At 47.6% G+C, this 23,197-nt stretch overlaps 1 protein-coding gene across 1 annotated transcript in view; it reads left to right on the plus strand.

The window, feature by feature from the left end:
• ITGA9 (integrin subunit alpha 9) overlaps positions 1-23,197 on the plus strand; it is a 345,733-nt gene that overhangs the window by 65,253 nt on the left and 257,283 nt on the right. The window contains exons 12-15 of the mRNA XM_061196493.1: positions 1,314-1,404; positions 3,620-3,665; positions 9,469-9,623; positions 19,510-19,670. Coding sequence (XP_061052476.1) covers positions 1,314-1,404; positions 3,620-3,665; positions 9,469-9,623; positions 19,510-19,670 — 453 coding nt within the window. The remainder of the gene's footprint in view (positions 1-1,313; positions 1,405-3,619; positions 3,666-9,468; positions 9,624-19,509; positions 19,671-23,197) is intronic.

Here is a 23,197-nt window from a genome sequence, read left to right on the forward strand (position 1 = left end):
CAGAGCCATCGGGGATGTGGGGCTCTGCCTGTTATCAAGAAACACTTCTTCAGTGTTTCCCTACAGTGTTCTGATTTGTGCTTTGATGCTTGCACATTTCCTGTTGGATGGTTTCACTGAGGTGGCAGGCGGAGGGTTATTTGCAGTTATCGGCCACTGCAGGGTGGGGGAGTCCCTGCTGTCTCCATCTGTAAACCCTGTAGGAACACCTCCTCCCCATACTTGTGACTTCTTTGCAGGATGACTCAGTGAGGAAAGGGATAAGGCAAGAAAGTCCCAAGTGAGCCACGACTATGTGTAAACCTGGTTCTGACATGGAGGTTGCTGTGTGGCATGAAAACAAAGCATTTCGCTTACCATCTACATCGAGGGCCTTGGGAGGGAAGCCTCCCCAGGGAGACTGTTTAGAGAAAGGGAAGAAAGAACAGGTCAGATCCCAGAACATGGCACTTTTCTGATTCAGGAAGTTTGATATCTTTGTGAGGAACTGTGCCACACAAGCATGGATGTGTGACAAAGGCTGGTTGTACAATGAATATTCTTGGACCAACACAGCATGTGTTGTGTTAGCATCTGTTGAATGTAATGATGAAGGAGAGGTAAGTACGGATGCTCGTGTGCCCTGTGGCAGAGGAGCTGTCAATGCTGAATGGTCAGTTGAAGGCTGCCTTTTAGGAAGAAGGGTGGCTTCAGCTAAGTGTTTGGATTTCCTACAGTTTGTAGAAGGTTCAGGACCATGGAGTTCTAGATGTACTAGGTAGAGCTGTTTCATCCTGTCTGTGATGCTCAGGAGCCTGTAGATCTTTTGGTTGGCTTGATCGAGAGCTGTCGTGCTAATTCCTGTCCACCTAGGGAACAGCTAACGTGTGCCTCTTAGGAGTGTTCCATGTTTACTACATGTTTGGGTAGAGAGATAGAAGGACAATATGTTCTTAGAATTTCAGCCAGCTATACCTGTATAAACACAAAAGAGAACCTCCCTTAGAAGTGGAAGTTAACCTTGATCCATTTGGAACTTCAACACATCAAAACACTAACACACTCATCTGGGTGGCTTTTTCATTAGCACTGAGCTTAGAAAAAATTTTAAATGGTGACATTTGACTAAGGCAAGTAATAATAAAGGAGTGCATGGTCTTCAGCTGCCTGCTAAAGCCCCCCACCCCCTGCCCCGATAAAATTCGGACTATGATTTTTTTCTTTGAACAACTTCAAGACCAGGTGTCCTAGAGAAGCTGCCCTAAAACAGTCACTGGTTCTTATTTGTGACCGTGCTCCTTCTGGTGACTCAATCTCCCTATTATCTGTTTCAGAAACTTTCTGGGCGGAAGATAAGTCCGGTCCTGCGGATGTTTGGTCAGTCCATATCAGGAGGCATTGATATGGATGGAAATGGCTATCCCGGTAAGCTATTTTTCTTTAAAAGCATATGAGATAAGCAAAGATAACCAGTCTGGTAAGCGTGATCACAGATGTGACCTGGATTTAGGATTAGGAAAATTCATACAGTAGAATAGGGTATTTTGCTTGGTGTTTGACTTTTAAGATGAAAGTAGTGTTAAAGTTTATTTTTCAGTTTTAAAATGTTCTACTCCAAAGGGTTTAAGCACCAGGAAGGTGGATTTTTGCAGTGATTTCTGTGGCAGCAAGTCTTTCTGATAAAGACCAAAAGCACTTCCCACATTTAAAATGATAACTAGTGAAGCCTCATGTTTGCCTTGATATTTGAGCATATTCAGAGGCGTCTTCCTCTGGAGAATGAAGAAGGCACTGAGCAAACCCCCACCCCCACCCCCGCCGTGAGACAAGTATTGAGAGAAACACTTGGAGCAGGAAGAAAATCATGTCATCTCCCTGACGGACAAAACAGACCTTCACCATTCAAGGCTGGCTGGCTTGTCTTCAGGGTTAATTAATGCCTTGTGGTGACTGAGACTGATTGAATAAAAATGTACGATTTCAAACCCCAATCCCAAGTGATGTCCGGTGTAGGTAAAATTGACTGGGCAATGGAGTAGTGGTTCCTTTGCTGCCTGAAGGGGATGGAGTAGGTGAGGTGAGGAAACAAAGAGAAGAATTTGGAAAACCTCCAAATCATCATGGAATTCAGAAGAAATGTCCCTGAAACTCTAGGTCATCTTGCTATCTTGAGAAAGTGTTTCTTTCCATTTAAAATGCCTCAGAAGGATCTGTGAAAATGAATGCAATCTTGTACAAGTCTTTTTAGGTTTGAGAAAGCAGTTCTTGTTCTGGGCAATTTGTAGCCATCCCTAAATAATACCTACCATTGGTTTAGCACTCTAATATGTGCAGAATGCTTCCCCGTGCAATGTACATCATATAGTTACCCCGTAGGTAGCTAAAGATGGGGGTGTCTCCCCAGTTTACAGACAAGGATACTGAGCCTCAGAGAACTAAGGGCACCAGAGACCACATCATTGTGGATGGGGACCCAGGCTGCTTCTCTGTAGTTGCACGGTGAGCAGGTATGGTCACACTTCACGACGGATGTGGATTTCTTATCTTGCATTTTTCATAAAAGAAATGGCAAGTGTGTCAGGTTCTTTTATTTTCAAATATCCAGGCAATTTAAAAAGGCTATTAGAAAATAGCAAAATTAACAAGCATACCCAAGTGCAGAAATTTTAGCAGGCCTGCAATCCACAGATATTCTCTTTGTTTTTCCTTAATGAGGACGTCGTGTAGATGTAGGGATTCAGATGCTTGGTCCTGTGAAGTAGTCATGGGAACCGCAGGGCTGAGAGGTTTATATTTGAGGGGAGGAAAGGCAGAGAGCTGTTGGATGAATGCATACTTCCTAAATTAAATTTTTTAGGAATAAACATTACCAGCTAACACTTGTCTTGGTTTATAGTTTGCCAAGTATTTTCATGAGTTTTCTGATTTTAATATCTGATTTAATGTATTTAATAAATATATTGAACAAGTGTGTAATAAATATATTCTGATTTAAATATTATGAAATATTGTCAACTTTTGAAGAAGACAGTGGGGATAATTATCTCCATTGTGCAGACAAGGACACAGAGAGACTCCGGGGTCACATAGAGTGAGGGGTGGAACGGAGATGATTCACATGTTCTACAGAACTTAGAACTTTTCCCAAGAGTCATTTAATTCCAAGTGTCCCCCTCTCTGATTCTCTGATGTCCAAAAGAAATATAATGTGAGCCACTTACATAATTTAAAATATTCTAGTAACCACTAAAAATATAAAAAGAAACAGGTGAAATTAATTTTCATAATGTTTAATTTAGCCCAATGTATCTAACACATTATCATCTCAACATACAATCAATATAAAAATTATTAATGAGATCGTTAATGTTTTTTGGTACCAGGTCTTTAAAATTGTTTCCTGTCTTACACATACAGCACATCTCAGTGCAGACCAGCACGTTTTGGGGTCTCAGCAGCAACATCTGGTGATTGACTGCCATACGGGGCAGTGTGGCTCTAACTCCTACAAAGTCATTTCAGAGCCCAGGGGGGGCCCCCTGACCTTGAGGCTGGCCTCCATTGCCGTGGAGCCCCTTGACAGCGGGTGGGTGAAATGGGCTTCAGCAAGTTTCTGAATCTGTAAACTTGTGGTTTTCAGATGTAACTATTGGAGCTTTCATGTCGGACAGTGTGGTTCTCCTAAGGTGAGATGCTTCTCTCTTTCCTCTTGGCTCTTCGTGGGTGAGGGATGGAATTTGGTGGGGGAGGGGGGCCCAGGGGAGTTATTCATCATTAGTCAGCAGTCACTCTGCCCTGTTCCTTGCAGGCAGAGGTGCTTGGTAAGTGCGAATGCTGCCTTTGTTTTTTCATCCTTGTTATCCTCTATCCCAGGGTTTCCAGCCAGTGGGCCTTGAGTGGTTTACGTGTGTGAGAGGATAGCATCCCTGGAGCTTCTAGGAAGAGTTGGGGTTTTTGCCTTTTGCCGTGAACAATCCCTTCCATAGATGTGCTCTACACATGGTATCATTTCCTGTGGGCGCCATGACACGGCCCTATCCCATCTCTTCATCCCTGCACCCTTCATCCCGGCTTCCCCACCTTGTAGTCCCCAGCCCCCCAGGGCCTGGGAGCCTCCTGCCCCCTCATTCTTTGGTGGCAGCAGAGGGTGAGGGACATGAGCTCAGACCCAGTCCTCGCTGTGAAACCCATGCAGTCTGGATCTCTCCTGCAAAGGCCAGCGGGCTGCCGGCCCACCCATGAACCCTCTCCAAGTATTTCTGTCTCTGTGACTCAGAGAAAGCAACATTACACTTTGGAGCGGGAGCCAACTCATAGGTTTTGTTAATAACCTGATTTCAGAACTTTCTAAAATAGGCTAGTAGGATCTTAGAGCTGGAAGGGATCCCAGAGGCCATGGATTTCCACACCCTAGATTCCTCTCATTCAGCAGGGCCTTCCTCTGAGTCTCCACCACAGGACCACACAGCCTCCTCTAGAAGGACGTAGTGCCCAGGGTGGGGGCTTAGTAACTTCTGAGGGGACCAGTTCACCCACAGGTAATGAAAAATGTTAAATTGTTCAAGCTAGTTACTTTGCACACACTTAACTGACAAATGCTAATTTCAAGGTTTGTCATATTGGCAGCAGTCAGAATTGTCTTTAAGAAAATCCATGTATAACTTACTTTTTCAAGATGATGATCATAAAATTCCTGAGTCAGAAATGACTCTGCTACTCCAGGGATTATAATACTTCTAATATCAACCACTACTCATTTATTGAGCACCACAATGGGCAGAGAATTGTGGGGAAACATAATATTTCAGGCATTGTCCATTCTACACCAAGGGGATTAGTTAAAGCAAGCCATAAATACATCATAAAACCTCAGCTATATAATGAAATATGTGATAGCTGCTATATGAACAGTATAGATAATAAATATTCTAAGGATTTAGAAAAGATGATGAACAACACCCTAGGGATGCTCTAGACAGAGACTTGGATCATATTTTCTCATCAAGACACATAGCCTCAAGGGCCTTTGGCTTTCAAGTTCTTTCTTTCCTAAGAGTTGGCTTAACATGGCCAGTCATGTTGGAAATGAAATGAATAAATTTAATATGACATCCCCCCACCCCCCGACAAATGTTAAATTGTTAAAGAGGCAGAATAGCCTTAAGGTTAAGAGTGTAAATTCTGGGGCCAGGTGGTCTGGGTTCAAACCCTAACTCTGCCCTTACAAGGTGAGTTTCCTGGGCAAGTCTGGTAACCTCTGCTTCAGGATTGTCATCTGTTAAAAAGGCAATAATAGTACTTACCTCACTGGGTATCATAAGTTCTTATGAGAGCTCAGTGAGCTAGAACAGTGCCTGGTTTAAGTGCTCAATAAATGTTAGCAATTCTGACATCAGTTGGGTTTAATTTGCCTGCCTCAAAGTCTGCTTCTTGGTCCCCTATCTTCCATATAACAGCCCTTCAGTATTTGAAGGTGGCGGCTGTGTCCCTCGGGTGGTGATTTCAGTAAGATGGGTCCTTTAATTACTCCCCACGGGACTGGATTTCTACTTTATCACTCCTTCTTCTGGGTTGGTAGTTTTTCAGGTGGAACAGCTTTCATAGCTCCAGATGGTTGCGGTTGGACTTGTGAAGCCGGGGCTCTGGCTGGTGGCCTCACGAAGTCATTTTCCCTCTCCTCACTCTTCTGAACAGCGTGCCCTGGCTTCTCAGGATTCCCCTTGAATAAAACGTGTTCCCCCACTTCTCTTAGTGGAAACCAGGCCCTCTCCAAACTGGGAGCTTCTGGCACAAAAGGCACATCTCATAGGTTCTGCTTTTTCATCATTCTTGTATTTTATAAGCTTGTAGCTGTGAGCTCTAACCCAGAGGGGCTTGTCTCCTTCTGTCCTCTGATGTGAGGGACAGCCCTCCCCAGGGGTTTGCTCACACATGGGTGTAAACATAAAGCGAGGCAGTTACACGTGGATGGGAGACCACAGACCCCAGCCTGGGATGGAGGGTTGAATTGGATGAGGTGAACTCTAACGGGGCCAAATGTAGAGTCCATGGAAGAGAACGCCTGGAAGCACTCCCGGGGAGGGGAGGCTTTAGGAGCAGGGCCAGGAGCACCGGCTTGGACGGGGAGGTCCGCGGAAGGCCGTGACAGCCACTGCAGGGGTGCGTAGGGGTGCCGAGCTCACCGTAACCCATTCCCTCATTCATTCTGCTCTGTGCATTGACCTGTTGAGACATGAAGTAGCTCCCTGGAGTAATGGATGGCTTTGGGGATATCCCAGTTAGTGGTCTAACACCTTCACCAGGGTGCGGGCTCATTATGTGTCCCCCCCCCCCGTCTCTGCCCTGCAAGCAACACGACCCCACAGAAGGCCAGGGTCACTGGAGCAACACCACGTCAGAAAGTATTCTGACTGGTTTTATTATTTACCTGGAAGTTAAATATCAGGATCAAATCAAATATCAGAATTTGAACTATCCGAGAAGCATCAGAAAGAAGTATTCCATGGAAAAAGAAGATGTGGTATATATATATATATATATATATATATACACAATGGAATATTACTCAGCTATAAGAAAGAATGAAATAATGCCATTTGCAGCAACACGGATAAACCTAGAGATGATCATACTAAGTGAAGTAAGCCAGGCAGAGAAAGACAAATACCATATCTCACTTATAGGTGGAATCTAAAAAAATGATACAAATGAACTTACTTACATAACAGAAGTAGAATCACAGACATAGAAAACAAATTTCTGGTTACCAAAGGGGAAAGGTGGGGGGAGGGATAAATTAGGAGTTTGGGATTCACATATACACACTACTATATGTAAAATAGATAAACAACAAGGTCCTACTGTATAGCACAGGGAACTAGACTCAATATCATATAATAATCTATAAGGGAAAAGAATCTGAAAAAGAATAGGTATATGTATATGTGTAACTGAATCCCTTTGCTGTACACCTGAAACTCACACAACATTGTAAATCAACTATATTTCAATTAAAAAAAAAGTATTCCAGCCACCACCTTCTTTAAAGTCTCAAGCACATTTGTGGTGCTGTCTTTGGGTGCCCCTTGGCTTTCATCTCAGACTGTGAAACCCAGTCTCCCGCCCCCCAGGGGTGTGGGTTGGCCAAGCTCTGCCCTCAGGAAGTTTGTTCTCTGGGATTAGCTCGAGAGGGCAGGCCTGGTGTTAGGGTGATAGGCGCCCGGTGTTAATGCCATTGAAGATCAAAGGAAGTGATCAGAGAGGCTTATGAAAGATTTCTGGGCTTTTCCTGGTCCAAAAACAATACTTGGAGTTGAAACAAAAAGGCTTGAGGGAACTGATCTGATGGATGTTGGAGATGTGCTTGTGAAGGTCCTGGCCTGTCATTTCAAAGGATTGTTTTTTTTTCTTTTTTTCTTTTTAACAATGGCTCATGGAGGTCCTTTTGTCTGTACCACTCACTTCTGCTTCCTGCTCACCTCGCCTTCCCCTGCCAGGCTCTGCCAGGAGAGGAGGCGTCCTCCCCACGAGGGGGCCCTGGGGTGATAGGAGGGCCTGGGCTGCTTCTGTGCAGTGACTGGCAGGACACGTGGGCAGCTGGGGCTCTCACAGGGTGGACGCCCTGTTTTGTGAAACTTTGGCTCCTCCTGTGGTTTTCAATCCCTTGGCCTGAGAGGAGGTTTCACCCATTTAACAAGGTTTTTGTTTGTTTTAATTTTTATTGGAGTATAGTTGATTTACAGTGTTGTGTTAGTTTCAGGTGTACAGCGAAGTGAATCAGTTATACATATACATATATCCACTCTTTTTAAGATTCTTTTCCCATATAGGCCATTACAGAGTATTGAGTAGAGTTCCCTGTGCTAGACAGTAGGTCCTTATTAGTTATCTATTTTATATGTAGTAGTGTGTATATGTCAATCCCAATCTCCCAATTTATCCCTCCCACCCTTTCCCCCCTGGTAACCGTAAGTTTGTTTTCTACATCTGTGGTTCTATTTCTGTTTTGTAAGTAAGTTCATATAACAAGCGTTTTTGAACACTTACTCTCCTGGGGATATCAGGATGACCTCACCAGGATTCCCACCCCCCTCGGAGGGCCTACAGGGCGGGTGGGGCGGGTTTGGAAATGGACAGTGACCTTAGTTAGTAGGTGAGGTGAGGTGTGAACACAGTGCCGGGAACACAGAGAAGGAAGACATCCAAGTGCCGGGGGTGCTAAGGAACACTTGAGCATTTTCTAAGGATGAACCCAGAAGGAAGTTGGAAAACCGGATATTGGATTTCTTCCAGGCAGCGCTGTTGTCTGACTTCCGTTAGACCTACAGCTGTATCTGCTCTGGGATCCTGCAGTTCCTTTCTACCTGTCACAGCTGTTCCTCTCTTGACCCATGTCTCAAGGCAGTGCTGGCAATAGTGAAATCCCCTAACCCCATCTGGGCCATGCAGCTCCTCGCTTCCTTTTTTCTCTGAGGTTTTCCTTAACGCTTTCTTTTCTCAGAGTTGGTGTTGGTCCTGGTTCCCATCTGTCTTGTCCCCCTGGATGCTCTTTGTGGGATCACTGAACACAAGTGAGGTCATTGTTCTCAAGCTGCTAATGCCCCTTAATCTTGTTATGTCACCCCAGTGGCGTGAAGGCCGGGGCTCCTTGGAGGTAAAAGGGTCTTTTTGTGAGGCCTGGAGGGGAGAAGGTTAAGCCATAGCTTAGGTGAATGGTCCCTCAGCAGATGTCTGCAACAAGAGCAGAATGGTGTGATTCACTTTCCGCTTCTGTTGGGGAGCCCCCGGGGAGTCCCCAGAAGGCCAGCAATGATGGATGGAGTCCATCCATCAGGCCCTGGGGGGTGATCCCTGTTGGTGAGAGGAGTGTGGTTGTTTATTGGGTTTCACTTGGTCCCACCACCAGGCAGGTTGATTTCTTCAGCTCTAAAGTGCTTTGCTGTTACCAGCTGGGACTCCATTCATCAAGGTCTTTTAGAAAAATACTTAATGAATTGATGGGAGTAAATGAAGAGAGTAGGTTTGACCCACTGGATGGGACTTTGCAGTTCATGCTTGTAATGGCAGTAAATGCTTTGGGGAATTCCTGCTTGTGTATCTATTTCTTGAGTCATGGCATCCCCTATAGGGACGCCTCTTAAATCTATTCCTATCTTCCTAATATAATGGAAATCAGAACTTAACTGGTGAAATTTTAAATAATCTGTCAACATCTGGTGGTTCATTTACGGCTTCAAGCAGATAGATGTGTTTTGTTAACAACTAACTTGCCTTCATTATTGGGAAGATAACCATTCATTTATTGGGAAATAAGCTGAGAAACCGGAGAGAAGGATTTGCAGAGCACCCTGGCCATTCTCTCTTGGGCTATTTCACACTTTAATTAGAGGCTGGGCTGAAGCCCTGGGATTTGTCCTGTTGGTTTAGTTCTCATTTGGTTCTGAGTGCTTCTCTTCACCGTGACTAAGTCGCCTTCCTCTTGACCTGTAGGGCGAGACCCGTCATCACAGTGGATGTCTCCATCTTCCTCCCCACCTCCATCAACATCACGGCGCCCCAGTGTCACGATGGCCAGCAGCCTGTGAACTGCCTGAATGTCACCGCCTGCTTTAGCTTCCACGGCAAGCACGTTCCGGGAGAAATAGGTAAAGAGCCACCAAGTCAGGGCTCAGCATAGCCATCTTAGCTGGAGTGGGCATGTGGGGTCGTGGGCAGCCAGGGGATGTTTCTGGGGTTCCCTCCCACTGTGCATCCCAGCTGGTTTTGTAGGCAGCAGGCCCACAGGCTAGATGCCCTTTCCCCCTGAGGTTCCCCCTCTTCTTTTCTTACCATTGTTTTTCTAATTCATTGCAACCTCTAGCTCTCAGACAAATAATATTTGACTCTAAGCATCCTTTCTCCAAATGTCCATGGACCAGACTGAAACCTCACTGGGCCACGGGTGGGATAGGTGGTGGGGCTTGTGGAAATGCAGTGAATAGCCTGGCCCTTCTGGAACATTCCATGCAGTTAGAAAAAAGAAGTGGTGGGACTTTGGAGGCTCTCCCTTGAGCTTGCAACACCAGTCAGATGTCAGGGGCTTGTGTTCTTTACTGTGGAATCAGAGACCGAGGATGGGTGGTGGGATTAGGATTGCTGAGTTTTACAAAGGCTCTGGCTTCCGAAAGGTGGGGAAGCTGCTTTGTTAGCTTCAGGTGTTGGAGAAGGGGCAGGCGAACCCTGGCCCGTGGCAGCTGTCCCTGCCGTTTCTCTGACTGGGAGAGGGCGACTTGCTGGCCCAGCTCCAGAGACTGGGCCAAGCCCTGGAATAAGATAGGATCAGTGTGGATTAGAATTCAAAGTGTGTGGTCACCTGAAGGAAATGAATCTGGAGCAGCTGTGCAGATTAAGAGGTCTTTTGTTTTAACTTGAAAGACTGATTGAATAATAGAAAGTAGAGTTCCAGGAAAATGAAAAAAAAAACAAAACAATAAACACCACCACCATTAAGGACCTGGACTCATTGAATTTCTTAGACAATTGTTGTGTCATGAGTGTCTCCCCTCCCTACTCACTGTGTAGTCCTTGGACCAGCAGTATCAGCATCTCCTGGGAGCTTGTTAGAAATGCAGAATCGGAGCCCTGATCTGACCCTCTGAACCAGAAACTGCATTTAGCAAGATCCCCACAAGATGCTGGTACATTTAAGTTTGAGAAGCTCTGCTCTGGAGCGCATGTGTGTGGGCGCCCAGACATGCAGAGCTCACGTGCACACACTATTCCATTTCTCCGCTGCACCTTGAATGCTCTACCTTATTTAACAATATGCTAATCCTTCTAGGCTGTTTCATTGGCATTTCTCTTGACCTTCAGGTGGATTGAATAAGCTCAACAATGAAACCTTGTGTTTTTTATATGGATTTTTAAAAAAGAACTTAGAAATTTCAAAACTGAATATAAATTTACTGTGAACTTGGGACTTGGTTAGTGAGAGAGGACTAACAAACTTTTTGTGTGCAACCCAGTGAGAAAAAGATACTTGGTCCAGATCATGCAGGTCTCGGTGAAGCCAAGAGTTGAATTCTGGTCTGATGATAATACTGCTTTCCAAACTATTGCTTTCCAGAAATGATTTCCCACCACCTCCCTAATTGTTTAAGGCACCACATTCTCTAGGAAAAAAATGTTCTGATGGTCTTGGGACTCATATATCCTCTGCCTAATTAGATGGTGTGTCCTTTATCAATACCAACTTGTGATGTAGTTGAACTCCATTAAAAAACATTTTAAAAGAATTGTTGAGTTGAACATTACTTCTGTTGTGTTTAAAAATAAGCAGAACTACTCTACAACTCTAAGAAAAGCAAGCAATTAATAGTTCATGTGTGTGTTCATTTGACAAATATTTACTGTTCGCCTGCACGGGCTAGCCATGTCCTCACGGAGTTTTTAATGGGAATTAGAAGGAGTTTCTGTTTTGATCCTGAAGCTGCATACACAGTTTTCAGACTCATTAACTACATCACTGTGGTGGTGAAAATGGAGGTAAGTTGGTAGAGCAGGAATAGAGGAGAAGAAACCAAGATGCAAGTTTTTTTTTTTTTTTTTTTAATTAATTAATTAATTAATTTATGGCTGTGTTGGGTCTTCGTTTCTGTGTGAGGGCTTTCTCTAGTTGTGGCAAGCAGGGGCCACTCTTCATCGTGGTGCGCGGGCCTCTCACTATCGCGGCCTCTCTTGTTGTGGAGCACAGGCTCCAGACGCACAGGCTCAGTAATTGTGGCTCACGGGCCCAGTTGCTCCGCGGCATGTGGGATCTTCCCAGACCAGGGCTCGAACCCGTGTCCCCTACATTGGCAGGCAGATTCTCCACCACTGCGCCACCAGGGAAGCCCCAAGATGCAAGTTTTGAACAAGAGTGATTTCAGAGCATATGAGATCAGTGGGAGAGCAAACTCTGATTTGTAGGTTCAGGGGCTGAGCCAGGAGGAGATGTGGGTTTCTCCTCATGCTGCCCCCCACAAGTGGATCCTTCTGGAACCCCAGTCATTGACCCCAGTCACCGGGGCCCCTTTCATTGACCCTGGTCATCGGGGACCCTTTCCTTGACTCCAGTCATTGGGGCCCCTTTCATTGACCTCCAGGCAGAATTATAATTAAGGTCCAGGCTAGCAATGGCCCTTCAGTGCTGGGGTATGATGGAAGAGACAGGCTGTCGGATGACATCCAGTATTGCCTTCATGGGCAGCAACCTGGCTAATGTCCACCTTAGGGTGTGGAATGTTGAGCAGGAGCACCTGCCCCAGTGCAGGTTACTTCCTTACCCTCCATCTGCCACATGGGTTCATTGATGAAATTAGACATCCCTTGACAGTCTAAGGGGATGTTTGCCCACATTTATTTAAGAGTCAGGCGTGAAGAGGATAACTGGAGACTTTGGGTATTTGTAGGGCAAAGCAGGAAATTTTCTATCCCTCGCATTTTCTGTCCCTTCCCCTGCCATTCAGGGAAATGAGCTATATCTCAGTCTTCGCAGTAAAGGGAAAAATGTAGCAATTTGCTGCAAAATAAGCTGGCAGGGGAACACAGAGGGTTTGAGGAGGGAATGATGGGAAGTCATGATGGTGTGATGAGGAATCAGGTGGAGGCAAAGTAGCCGGGTGGATCCAGATGTGGGCGGAGTGCAGCATAGAAGCAGCCCCTTGGTTCTGTACCACTGGGAAGATCAGGTCCCCCGTTTCCATATGCAGTAAGGATGGGAGCACCTTCAGCACACAGACATCCTCCTCTCTCCTCCAGGCCCAGCAGCCAGTGCTGGCCAGCTCAGTGTCATCACTCAGGCCTCTGCGTTGGGAGAGAGTTCCAGGGCTGGAACTCCAGTTACGAGCCTTCCTCGCTCTCACTGCTGGCAGCTGCACAAGAGCATGTTAGTGGTGGTTTTGGCATGGCGTGCTTGGCAAGTGGGCATCTTCCAGGCACCTCTCAGTGTCTGCATATCCAGAGCTGAGTCTGTCAGCAGAACGGCTGAATTTGGGCAAGACAGCCTGGGCAGTGCAATAAAGAGGCGCCGGTTGTGTGCTAGGTACTTCTGAACAGTTGTCAGAAGTGGCATATATCTGCTGGCATCTTCAGCTGTGGGACCACCCTGGGGATGTCTTGGGGGGCCATAAGCGGTTGACGTTATAGTCATCTCTTTGGTTTTTTCTCTCCCTTGGGACCTGATGGGGCTGAAGCATACACACAGAGAAGGGACTCCTTTTGCCTCTTCATTTTCTGCGTTGGTAATGAAAAAACCAAAGCTCCCACTTGGTCACAGAACATTCAGGGCCAGCTGATGACCCAAGCCACTAGAGGGGCTGCTGTGGCTTCTGGCAATGCCGTGGGAACTACAGAGGTTCTTTACAGGGGTGACTCTGCCTTGGCGCCAGTGACAGCTTGGCAGGGTCCATTCAGGAAGACGGAAACCACACCAGTTATTTTAACAGAGAGCGTTTAACGTTTGGAATCAGTTAAGCAGGTCATGGAGGACCCGGAAGTAACTGCAGGAAGCAGCCACCACTTCTAGGTGTGCACCAGGGATCTCAAAGGTGGTTCCCAGACCGGCCGCCACAGCAGTACATGGAATCTTGTTAGACATGTGAATTCTGCCTGATTCGGAAACTCTGAGGGTGGGGTCCAGCAAAACGTGTTTTAAAGGAATTTTTATATATATATATAAATGTATTTATTTATTTATTTATTGGCTGAGTTTGGTCTTTGTTGCTGCGTGCGGGCTTTCTCTAGTTGTGGCGAGCAGGGGCTACTCTTTGTTGAGGTGCACAGGTTTCTCATTGCGGTGGCTTCTCTTGTTGTGGAGCACAGGCTCTAGGCGCGCAGCCTTCAGCAGTTGTGGCTCACGGGCTCTAGAGCACAGGCTCAGTAGTTGTGGCTCACGGGCTTTGTTGCTCTGTGGCATGTGGGATCTTCCCGGACCAGGGCTCGAACCCGTGTCCCCTGCATTAGCAGGCAGATTCTTAACCACTGCACCACCAGGGAAGCCCGCAAAATGTGTTTTAACAAGCCTGCAGCTGGCTTAGGTTTGAGAACCTCTGGTCAAGGGGAACAAAGGGAAAAGGTTATACATGTGGTGGACCACTTCCTTGGGGTCATCAGAACCTAGAAGCTTGGAGAAGCGACCTTGAGGACCTGGCATCTAAACCTCAGAGGAGGGGACACTGGCTGGTGCTGCTGGTACCTCAGAGGGGTGCAGTGAGGCTGGCTCTGAGGTGTGGGGGAAAAATGAAATGAGAATTAACTGCTGTTGGAGGCGGCCACCATGGAAAAATGTCGCTGGGTTAAGCTCATGGGAAGCCCCTTCCCCTCCTCCAGCCTTGCAGCCTCCCTCAAGCTCTCCATCTCTGCAGGGCCTCACAGAGAGCCACTGGCAAGGCAGAAGTGAGGTTTGCAGAGTCCCAGCCGAGCAGAGCAGCAGCATCTTAAATCCGTCACAGGGAGTCACTGAAACTCCTGTTGGCTCATTCAATCAACAGATAGTTATGAGGTTCTGAAAGGTGCCAGACTCTGTGCCCAGTGTTGGGCACAGAGCATGGAACAGGCCAGGCAAGGTCCTTGCCCCCATGGAGCGTGTGTGGCCAGCCCTGTGCTCCGTCCTGGTGTGCAGACACAGTGCCCAACTCAGCCCCCAGAACACATTTATAACGGATTTCATCAAGCCATTTAAAACAAGAGTTCGGCTCATCTCAAGTCTTATTAATCTTCATTCTTGGCCTGGGGAGCAGCGTGTGGCTCCTGGGGGCCTCCTGGCTGCCATAAGCAAGGCAGGTGAAGGCCACGCCTGAGAGGCCTCTGCCCCTTACCCGCGGGCTGGGCCTGTACCTACTTGCCGGTCAGGCTGAAACCTTAATGCACTTGTCAGTCCTTGGAGGCTGAGACTCAAGCTGGCAATTCTGGACTCTCCCCGGAGCACTAAATAGAAACCAGGCAGGGCTGAGCCCTAAGTGGTTGTGTTCTGTGCTGTGACCCAGCTCCCTCATGTTGCCGTGGCTCTCGTATAGCCTGGCGAAGCTGTGAGTGAGCAGGGGGCCTGCCCTACCCCTGGACAAGCAGTAGAGCCCAGGTCCTGAGAAATGGCACCAAGGTCATGCAAGCCAGTGGCAGAAATAAGTCTGACACCAGCAAGCTTTCCCCAGACCCTTCCTCTGGTCCTAGGGGTGCGTTTCTACTCCAGAGAGCATTTGCACACAGAGAACATTCCCTGAGCTCCTTCTGGTCTCTCGAGAAGCATGGAGATGGGATAATGAGGCAAATCCATGTTCTATGAGGAGAGGGGGAACCTATTCTAATTACCACCTCATTCCTTTGGGGGAGGGCGAGAGAAGTTAGGTAAGTGGAAATAGCCTTTTTTCCCCTCTCCTGGAAAACTCCGAGGGAAGCTCAGAGTAAGTCGAAGGAGGATTTATTAGTAGAATTTCACAGCTGAAATCATGTTCTGATGGAGAATGGGAATGAATCAAAACTCTCTGGGAGCGACCAGAGCCGTGCTGATGCAAGACAGCTGGCTCAATGCTGGCCCGGGCCGGTGTGGGGGGCCCTGGGGAACCAGCTGGGGGGCAGGGAAAGGAGGAGGCTGGAAGCATGACTCTGGGCTGATCAGCTTTTCCATCAAGATGACATCATTCAACATGGCAGGGACACAAGCTGCCAGAAGGAGAGCTGAGGATGTGAAGTGCGCTGTTGGAGCAGGCCCTAATCAGAACCAGCACCTCCCTGGCCCCGGCTGACTGGGCTGGGGGCGGTCGCTAGCAACTCCACCAGCCTGTTGCTCCCATGCTCCCACGGGGTGGGCCGCCGAGCCAAGGGGCTGTCAGGCTGCTTCTCCGGCATCTCCTCTGCTTCTTAGGCGGGGCTCCCTTTTAGACACACTTGGGGTGGGGGCTGATCAAAACTGTTAGCAGCGAGCTCAGGGATTTAGGGTGGTCCACACTTCTTGCCACTCCGGCAGCTACCTCCTCACTCAGGCTGGGTTTCCCATCTTGGGTCTCTGGTTTTGTTCTAGAAGAGAGATTTTGCTAAGGTGCTGACTTCTTTTTGTGTAATTTAAAATGCCAAAATAAATTTTAAATCAAGGAGAAGCACTGAGTAGGCAGTTCAAAAGGGGAAATGTTTCCAAAATGATTGCACTTGGTGAATTGGGTAATTTGGTCTGTCTGATTGTACGCTTTCGTGTTTTAGAAATATCTGGTAGGTGAGCATGTTGGCATGTGTACCCTCTGCCCATAGCAGAGCAGCAGTTGTGGTCCTCAGCTTGGCATTAGTAACTCAGCTGTTTCTCCCCTCCCTTGAGTTGCAAGAAGAATCTATTGGACCAACAATTCTGCAGTGAGATGGGGTTTTGGAGAACTAAGCTTGATGTTTGTTTGTAAAGTATCTGCACAGTTCTTGGCACATATGGAGGGTCGAATTCATTCTGTTTTCTGGACTTGCCCCATTTTAATGCAGATTCTTGCAGAAGCAGAGCCTGTGTCAAGGATTTGAGTGCACATTGTTGATTCAGGAGGGGATCCCAGGAAACACCAGTAGGAAAACAGGACCATGAGATAGGAAGGGAAGGCAGCTGTATTAGTCAGGGTTCACCAGAGAAACAGAACCAAGCGGGTGTGTGTATATGGATATTATAGCTCAGAGGCAGTCTGGAAGCAGCACTCCTTCTTTTTTGGGGGGACCTTGGTCTTTTTGTTTTAAGGCCCTCAACTGATGGGGTGAGGCCCACCTGCATTCTGGAGGGTAATCTGCTTTATTCAAAGTCTACTGATTTAAATGTCAATCCCATCTAAAAAATACCTTCATCGTAACATCCTGATGGGTGTTTGACCAAATATCTGGATACCGTGGCTTAGTCAAGTTGACTAGAAACCATCACAGCAGCTGGATAGAAGGTGTGTTATTAAACAAGTTACCACTGTAACAGGGCGGCGGGAGCAGAATCCTGCTGGGGAAGTCTGGGAGCCAGTGTGGAACACACCTCACGGTTACCCCACCCAAAGGACCAGGGAGCTGGGGTCATGCTTTCCTGAGGGCCGCCCCAGGGGCTTTAGTCCTTGGCGCTCCTGGCCTGCCATGCCCATGGATGGGTGCCATGCCCACCAAAGCCCTTGGGAAAGGGAATGCAGGTGCCGGCAGTTGGAAGTTGGGCTGGACAGCAGGGAAATGGTAAAAGCCAAGAGGATGTGGGTGGGGCCCTGATGCTATCTGCTCTGTCTTCCTGTGTTCATTTCCACCCAGGCTTTCTCTGGGCTCAGCCATTCATTGCTGACGAGATGGTTCAAACCCTCTGTTCTCTCCTTGGTCACCCTTCATGCCCACCCAGTGGAGGGCGGCCGTAGCTCTCTCACCTGGGAGGACGGCCAGGTGGGGGGCTGTAGCGGGGACCCCACTCAGCAGCTGCTGCCACCACATTGGTTACCCTACCAAGGTGTTCTGGCTCATCTTCCAGTAACACCCATCTCCAGTCCTGATCCTGCTAAATGGAACTTGGAAACTCACTTCATTTATGTTGTACACATTCTTTCTTATTGTTTGGCTGTTGCTTAGGGAAATTGTGATTAGGAGAAAGTAAATTAGCCAAAGTTCAGCTCCAGCTCTCTATACTTATTTGATTCTGCTGTCTGTGCATTCCAAGAATGTGAGTTTTTTGTCTGATAATATAAAAAATGCATCAAGAACCAGTATGGTAGGAATAGCCCAACACTGGAGATGAGCAGAGTTCCAGATTCCGCTCTCTGGCCTGCAGCAAGTCTTGTTCCCTCTTGTGCCATCAGTTCCTCATCTGAAAAATGAGGGTCTTGATCTAGATGGTCCCTAGGCTCGCCCAAAAGGTTTGACATTCTACGAGTCTACCCCATTTCCTGCACTGTCGCCATCAGAGCGGGTATGTAAATCTTGTACAGGTTCCTGTGTTTTCTCTGTCGAAGTACTTTCCCGTGTGGTTTCTTCTCTTCCCAAAAATATCTCCTGGGATCATCCAGGTTGCAGGTACCTCCTGGTGATCTAGCCTTGCCTTGGAAATCAGCTGTTTGCTGAAATGAACAAGCTGGAGCAAACCTGCCCTTGCTGACCAGGAATCTGCCAGCTTGGCCTGGCAAGGCCCCTGAGATGGCAGAGGCCCAGGAAAACCATTAAATGCATCAAAAATATACCCTGTGGCAGCTACAGAATGCCAATCCAGGTCACTTTCCTCCTTCGTACCTCCCCTAGTGGCTGATCCCTTTGATGTTATTAAAAGCCAGAGCCATCCCCATGGCCCCAGCTTCACATACTTAAATGCCAGGAGGCATTAGGCTGATTTTTTTTTGGTGCAAGAGCCCAGCTTCTAGGAGGCTGGTGTGTGGAGCCAGGTCAGGGGCTGGGTCATCCGCTTTCCCACTGCTCAGCAGTCTCATCTGGTCATTTTAGGGACAGAAGCTCCTTTTCTCTCACTTTAAAAATACCACGTTCCCCTGAATCCACAAAGCAGCTAAGAGATAGTGTTACGTAAAAAAGTGTTATGGAGGGGCTGACCTCTGAAACAGTGTTCTGTGGGACAGAAAAGCAATGAAATGGGTCTGTTAATACCAAAGCCATATTTACCTAATAAAACACATTGTCCCATACTTACTGACAGACTCTGAAATAATGGAGGCGAAACCCTTTGGGTTTATTTATCCAATGTGTGTTCTCTATTGTGACCATTTTTTAAAGTCCCACATTGTGTCACAGTAGGTTCTGCCATCTGGCATTACACCTTGAGGCACAAGGTGATGAGGTTTCCTTTTTGGGGATGCACCCCAGTACAGACCCCACAGTGGTCATGGTTTTGTCGAACTGATAGGCACCATAAAACTGGTCACTGTATGGCGGCCTGGGAATGAAGTCAGCTTCAGCCACCCCTGTGTTTCCCTGAGTGAAATCTCCATGAGGGCAGGGGTTTGCCCTCGTTGTTCTTTGATGTGTCTCCCATGCCTGCACAGTGCCCAGCTCAGTGGACCACGGATGGCTACGGTCCAGTAGATGTAGCAGTTATAGAGCCCGACGCAACAGCTGTGCAACGAGTCAGAATTATTGGGTGATTCTTCCCTCGTGTGGGGCATATGTCCTGTTTCTTTATGGGAGTCAGTATTCCACACAGCCTTGGTGGTTTCAGCAGCTTCTTGTAATATTCCTTGTAATTGTCCTGCCTTTCAGGACACTAATTGTGTTGGGTACAGCTAACCATTGATGTGTATATTGGTGGCTCAGATGATAACTCGTGAGGTTTAAATTGTGGGGAGCTGTGAAGTGTGATGCCCAGAGCATCCCCAGGAAGACAGGGCTGTCCCGGTGTCTCTGGATTCTGAGGGTGCCTGGCTGTATGTTTCTCTCTGAGATGGTGTTGATCGGGGCTGCCTGCCATCAGTCCTCTGTGCAGCAGGGGGCTAGGTATTGTCTGAAGGGTGCTTGTGATCCTCTGAGGGGGTCTGGAAGGGGCCTTGTCACTGTGTCTATCCTCGCTGATGTTTTGACCTTATTCATTGGCAGGCCTGAATTACGTTCTGACGGCTGATGTGGCCAAAAAAGAAAAGAGCCAGTTGCCCAGGGTCTACTTTGTGTTGCTGGGAGAGTCCGTGGGTCAGGTCTCAGAGAAGCTGCAGCTGGTCCATTTGGAGGCGACGTGTCATCATTACGTGGCCCATGTGAAGGTCAGTTCTTTTTATCCTCAAACTTTGATCTCTACAGATGTTCATTTGGAACTGGTGGAAACTTTTATTGTGCATTACGTATACTCTGACTTTCAAAATTTTATTTTACAAGGAGGAGAACATTCGTTTCTTCTTTTAAAGTTGGAGTTGGGCAGCTCTTTATTGATCTTACTGTGCTGGTCTTAGCCTCTGAGGGGGGTGATGGTGGGCCAGGAGACCAGCAGTGCTCTCTGGCCTTGCCTTGTTCTTTTGGGATGTTTTTTGTCCTCTCCCCTCTGTGAGGCTCAGTAGTATTCTCAGAGGAGAGACACAGAAGCACATGCCTCTGAGTCAGCAGTGGTGCTGGATCACACTGTGCCTGATACCTTTCTCGGTGATTCACTACATATTAGCTCATAGTCAAGGTTAAGGTGTTTTACGACTGGTTTGATTGTTCTCTCTTGATTACTTCCTGTTTATTTTAGGAGTGCATTTTATGGTCCCTTTCCCCCTCAATTAAATAAACTTTCAAAATGTTTTTCTTCTACTGAAATTATTTGTTAAATACACTTTGCTGCTAATTCAGGAGGCCAGGCTTCAATTAGTTACAGAGAGGCCCCTGTGTAGGCAGGTCCTGTCAGGTTGGGAGTCTGGTGCCCATTGCTGCAGGAACAGCCAGCCACTACCCCCAGGCAGAGACAGCAAAGGAGGTGGAAGGACCCCCATGACCCAAGCCACATGATGGGTAAGATGAATGTGGGTTTTGGAGTCACACAGACCCGGTTTGTGTCCAGTTGGATGAGAATTTTGACTTCTCTGTGTCTTAGTTTCTGCATCTCTAAAATAGTTACCTTAAAAGGTGGTTGTAGAATTAAACATTACATGATGGATATACTTAAAGGACCTTGCATGGAGTCTGCCACACAGCAGGCACTCAGCATTATTATTCAGTTGGACCATACGTAATTGCCAATATTCTAACATTCTTGACTTACAAAAATGATTACATGTAGTTCAACCATTATTAATAACCAGTGGCTTTTTGGATGAGAGCAAAAATAGACTGCGGATTGGAGATGAAGTGTCCTTCTATTATTGTGTTGTTAGTGCCAGAGCAGGAGAATAACAGCTGTTTCTGCATGCTTCTGGGTTGTAGATAGAGAAATGCCCCACACATCCATGGCACTTTGGCCCAGAGCCTGAGTCCATGCCCCTGCGATGCTTTTCAGTGGGGCTGGGCTCTGTCTCCTGCCAGGATGCATGCAGGGGCCTGCCCAGACCAGCTGCCCTCAGGCCTCGGCAGTGAAGGCCATTTATAAAGCAATTCATGCTCCTGTTAAGCCAACAAGCCACCCACCTCTCTGGGTCTTAGATGATGTTGGCTCGTGAGCACCCTTGGGGGTATGAGGCCGTCATGTCAAACACTGCCAGGCCTTCAAGTGCCTGCACTTGGCGTCTCCACACTTCCTGGAGGTGGAGCGTCTTCCCTTGGGTTTCTTTTCTCTTTTTTTTAAAAATTAATTTATTTTAATTTTGACTGTGTTGTGTCTTTGTTGCTGCACGCGGGCTTTCTCTGGTTGCGGCGAGCGGGGGCTACTCTTCGTTGCAGTGCATGGGCTTCTCATTGTGGTGGCTTCTCTTGTTGCAGAGCACGGGCTCTAGGAGCATGGGCTTCAGTAGTTGTAGCATGAGGGCTCAGTAGTTGTGGCTCTTGAGCTCTAGAGTGCAGACTCAGTAGTTGTGGCGCACGGGCTTAGTTGCTCCGCGGCATGTGGGATCTTCCCCGACCAGGGCTTGAACCCATGTCCCTTGCATTGGCAGGCGGATTCTTAACCACTGTGCCACCAGGAAAGCCCTTCCCTTGGCTTTCTTTATGCTGGTCTCTTCCACAAATACTTTCCTTCTGGGCTCTTGCGACTTCTTGCTTTGACTGAGAGGTTACCCCTTCCCATGTAGCTACCAGGGGTCTTGGCTGTGAGATAGGGCCACACAGAGCCTGCAGGGCTTTGCAAAATACACTCAGAAAACAGCAATAATGAGGTGCAGGCCGGAGGCAGGGCTGTTTCTGTGGTGGCTTCTGAGGATTAACTGGGGAAGAGCAGAGCTGCCCCAGGCTGTTGGTCCTGCAATGTCCTAATATCTAGGGTTGCCAGACTTAGCAAATAAAAATATTAGATTTCCAGTTAAAGCTGAATTTTCAGGTAAACAACAAATCAATTTCTTTTTTTAGTATAAGTATGTCCTAAATAGTGCATTTACTTATCCTAAAAGAATTTTTAAAAAATTTATTTGTCGTTTATCTGAAATTCACATTTAGCTGGGCATCCAGTTGGAAGGGTCACCCTGACCGATATCCTTCCATCCCACAAGCGGCACTTCTCCCATCAATCAAAACACTGCTGACAAGGAGAGACATTGGATGGGGGTCAGAAGAATTTGGAGGATGAAGGCAGGGCTCAGAAGCAGAGAGCAAGCACACACCGTTATGGGATTTTTTGGGTCATTTTAAGGAGGAGCAAGAGAGCAGGGCTTCAGCAGGACTTCTTGGACCTAGAAAAATTTGGATATAGTTATTGCTTGGCCATTTTCTCATGCAAGGAGACCGGGGTGGTGGGATCCATCAGGAAGTCACAAGCCTCTGATGCCTTTATGGTTCAGGAGACGCTCAAGGTGGATGATAATTTATAGTCGTGTGGGAAGTTTTTTTCTACCAGGCGTTGTCTGTGTCATAGCAGAGGACCCTGGGGACTGGCAGAGGGAGCCAGTGAAGGTGAATGCTAATGGGCCGGCTGGCTGTTCGCGATGTGGCCCAGCTGGCCTGGCCTGTGGTTTCTCCAGTTGTGGGAAAACAGCTGTGAAGGCAGTGGCCCTTGTGTGGCCGAGGCAGACAGCAATGCTGCGGGCACGGAGTGGCAGCCTGGCCACCTCCTGGAGTGGGGCCGGGGGCTGGGAGCTGCTCATCAGGGCGGCAGGGCGTGAGAGCACAGCGCAGCCTTCTCGATGGGGCTGGCGCTGGGCTTTATAGACAGTGAAGGAAGAGAGAGAAAAGCGTTCTTGCTTATCACACGCCATGTGGCACACAGGCAGGGAGGCAGGCGCTAGGCGCTGGGTGTGTTTTGTTTAGGCTATCTTTAGGTATTTTTTTCCTTTTTTTCTTTAAGCCCATTCCAATCTTTTTTTCCCTTCTTCCTTTTTCCCCGAAGTTTTCATTCCATATATGGTGGTAAGTATCTCTATCATAGAAAACTGCTCTGGCTGACACCTGCCTTCCAGGCTGGCTGCGTTGTCCCATCTTGTTCCTTTCACAGCCCTGGTGGGGCCTCCGAGGTGTACCTAATTTTATGATACACTGCATCCTCCTGGGGGTGTGGGTCCACTCTCAAGGCCTCACTTGGTCAGCAGAGCTGAGGCAGTTTTTGCTGCTTCCTTGGGCTCTCTCCCTCAGAGTACACAAGCCCCAGTTTGGGGGATGGGCCCCCTTCTACTAGTGAAGTGGCCTAGAAACCTCTGTGGGTCCCCACGGTCACAGGTGAAAGCCCACACACCTC

The sequence above is a fragment of the Eubalaena glacialis genome, chromosome 7 (genome assembly GCF_028564815.1).
Source record: "Eubalaena glacialis isolate mEubGla1 chromosome 7, mEubGla1.1.hap2.+ XY, whole genome shotgun sequence".
NCBI lineage: Eukaryota > Metazoa > Chordata > Mammalia > Artiodactyla > Balaenidae > Eubalaena > Eubalaena glacialis.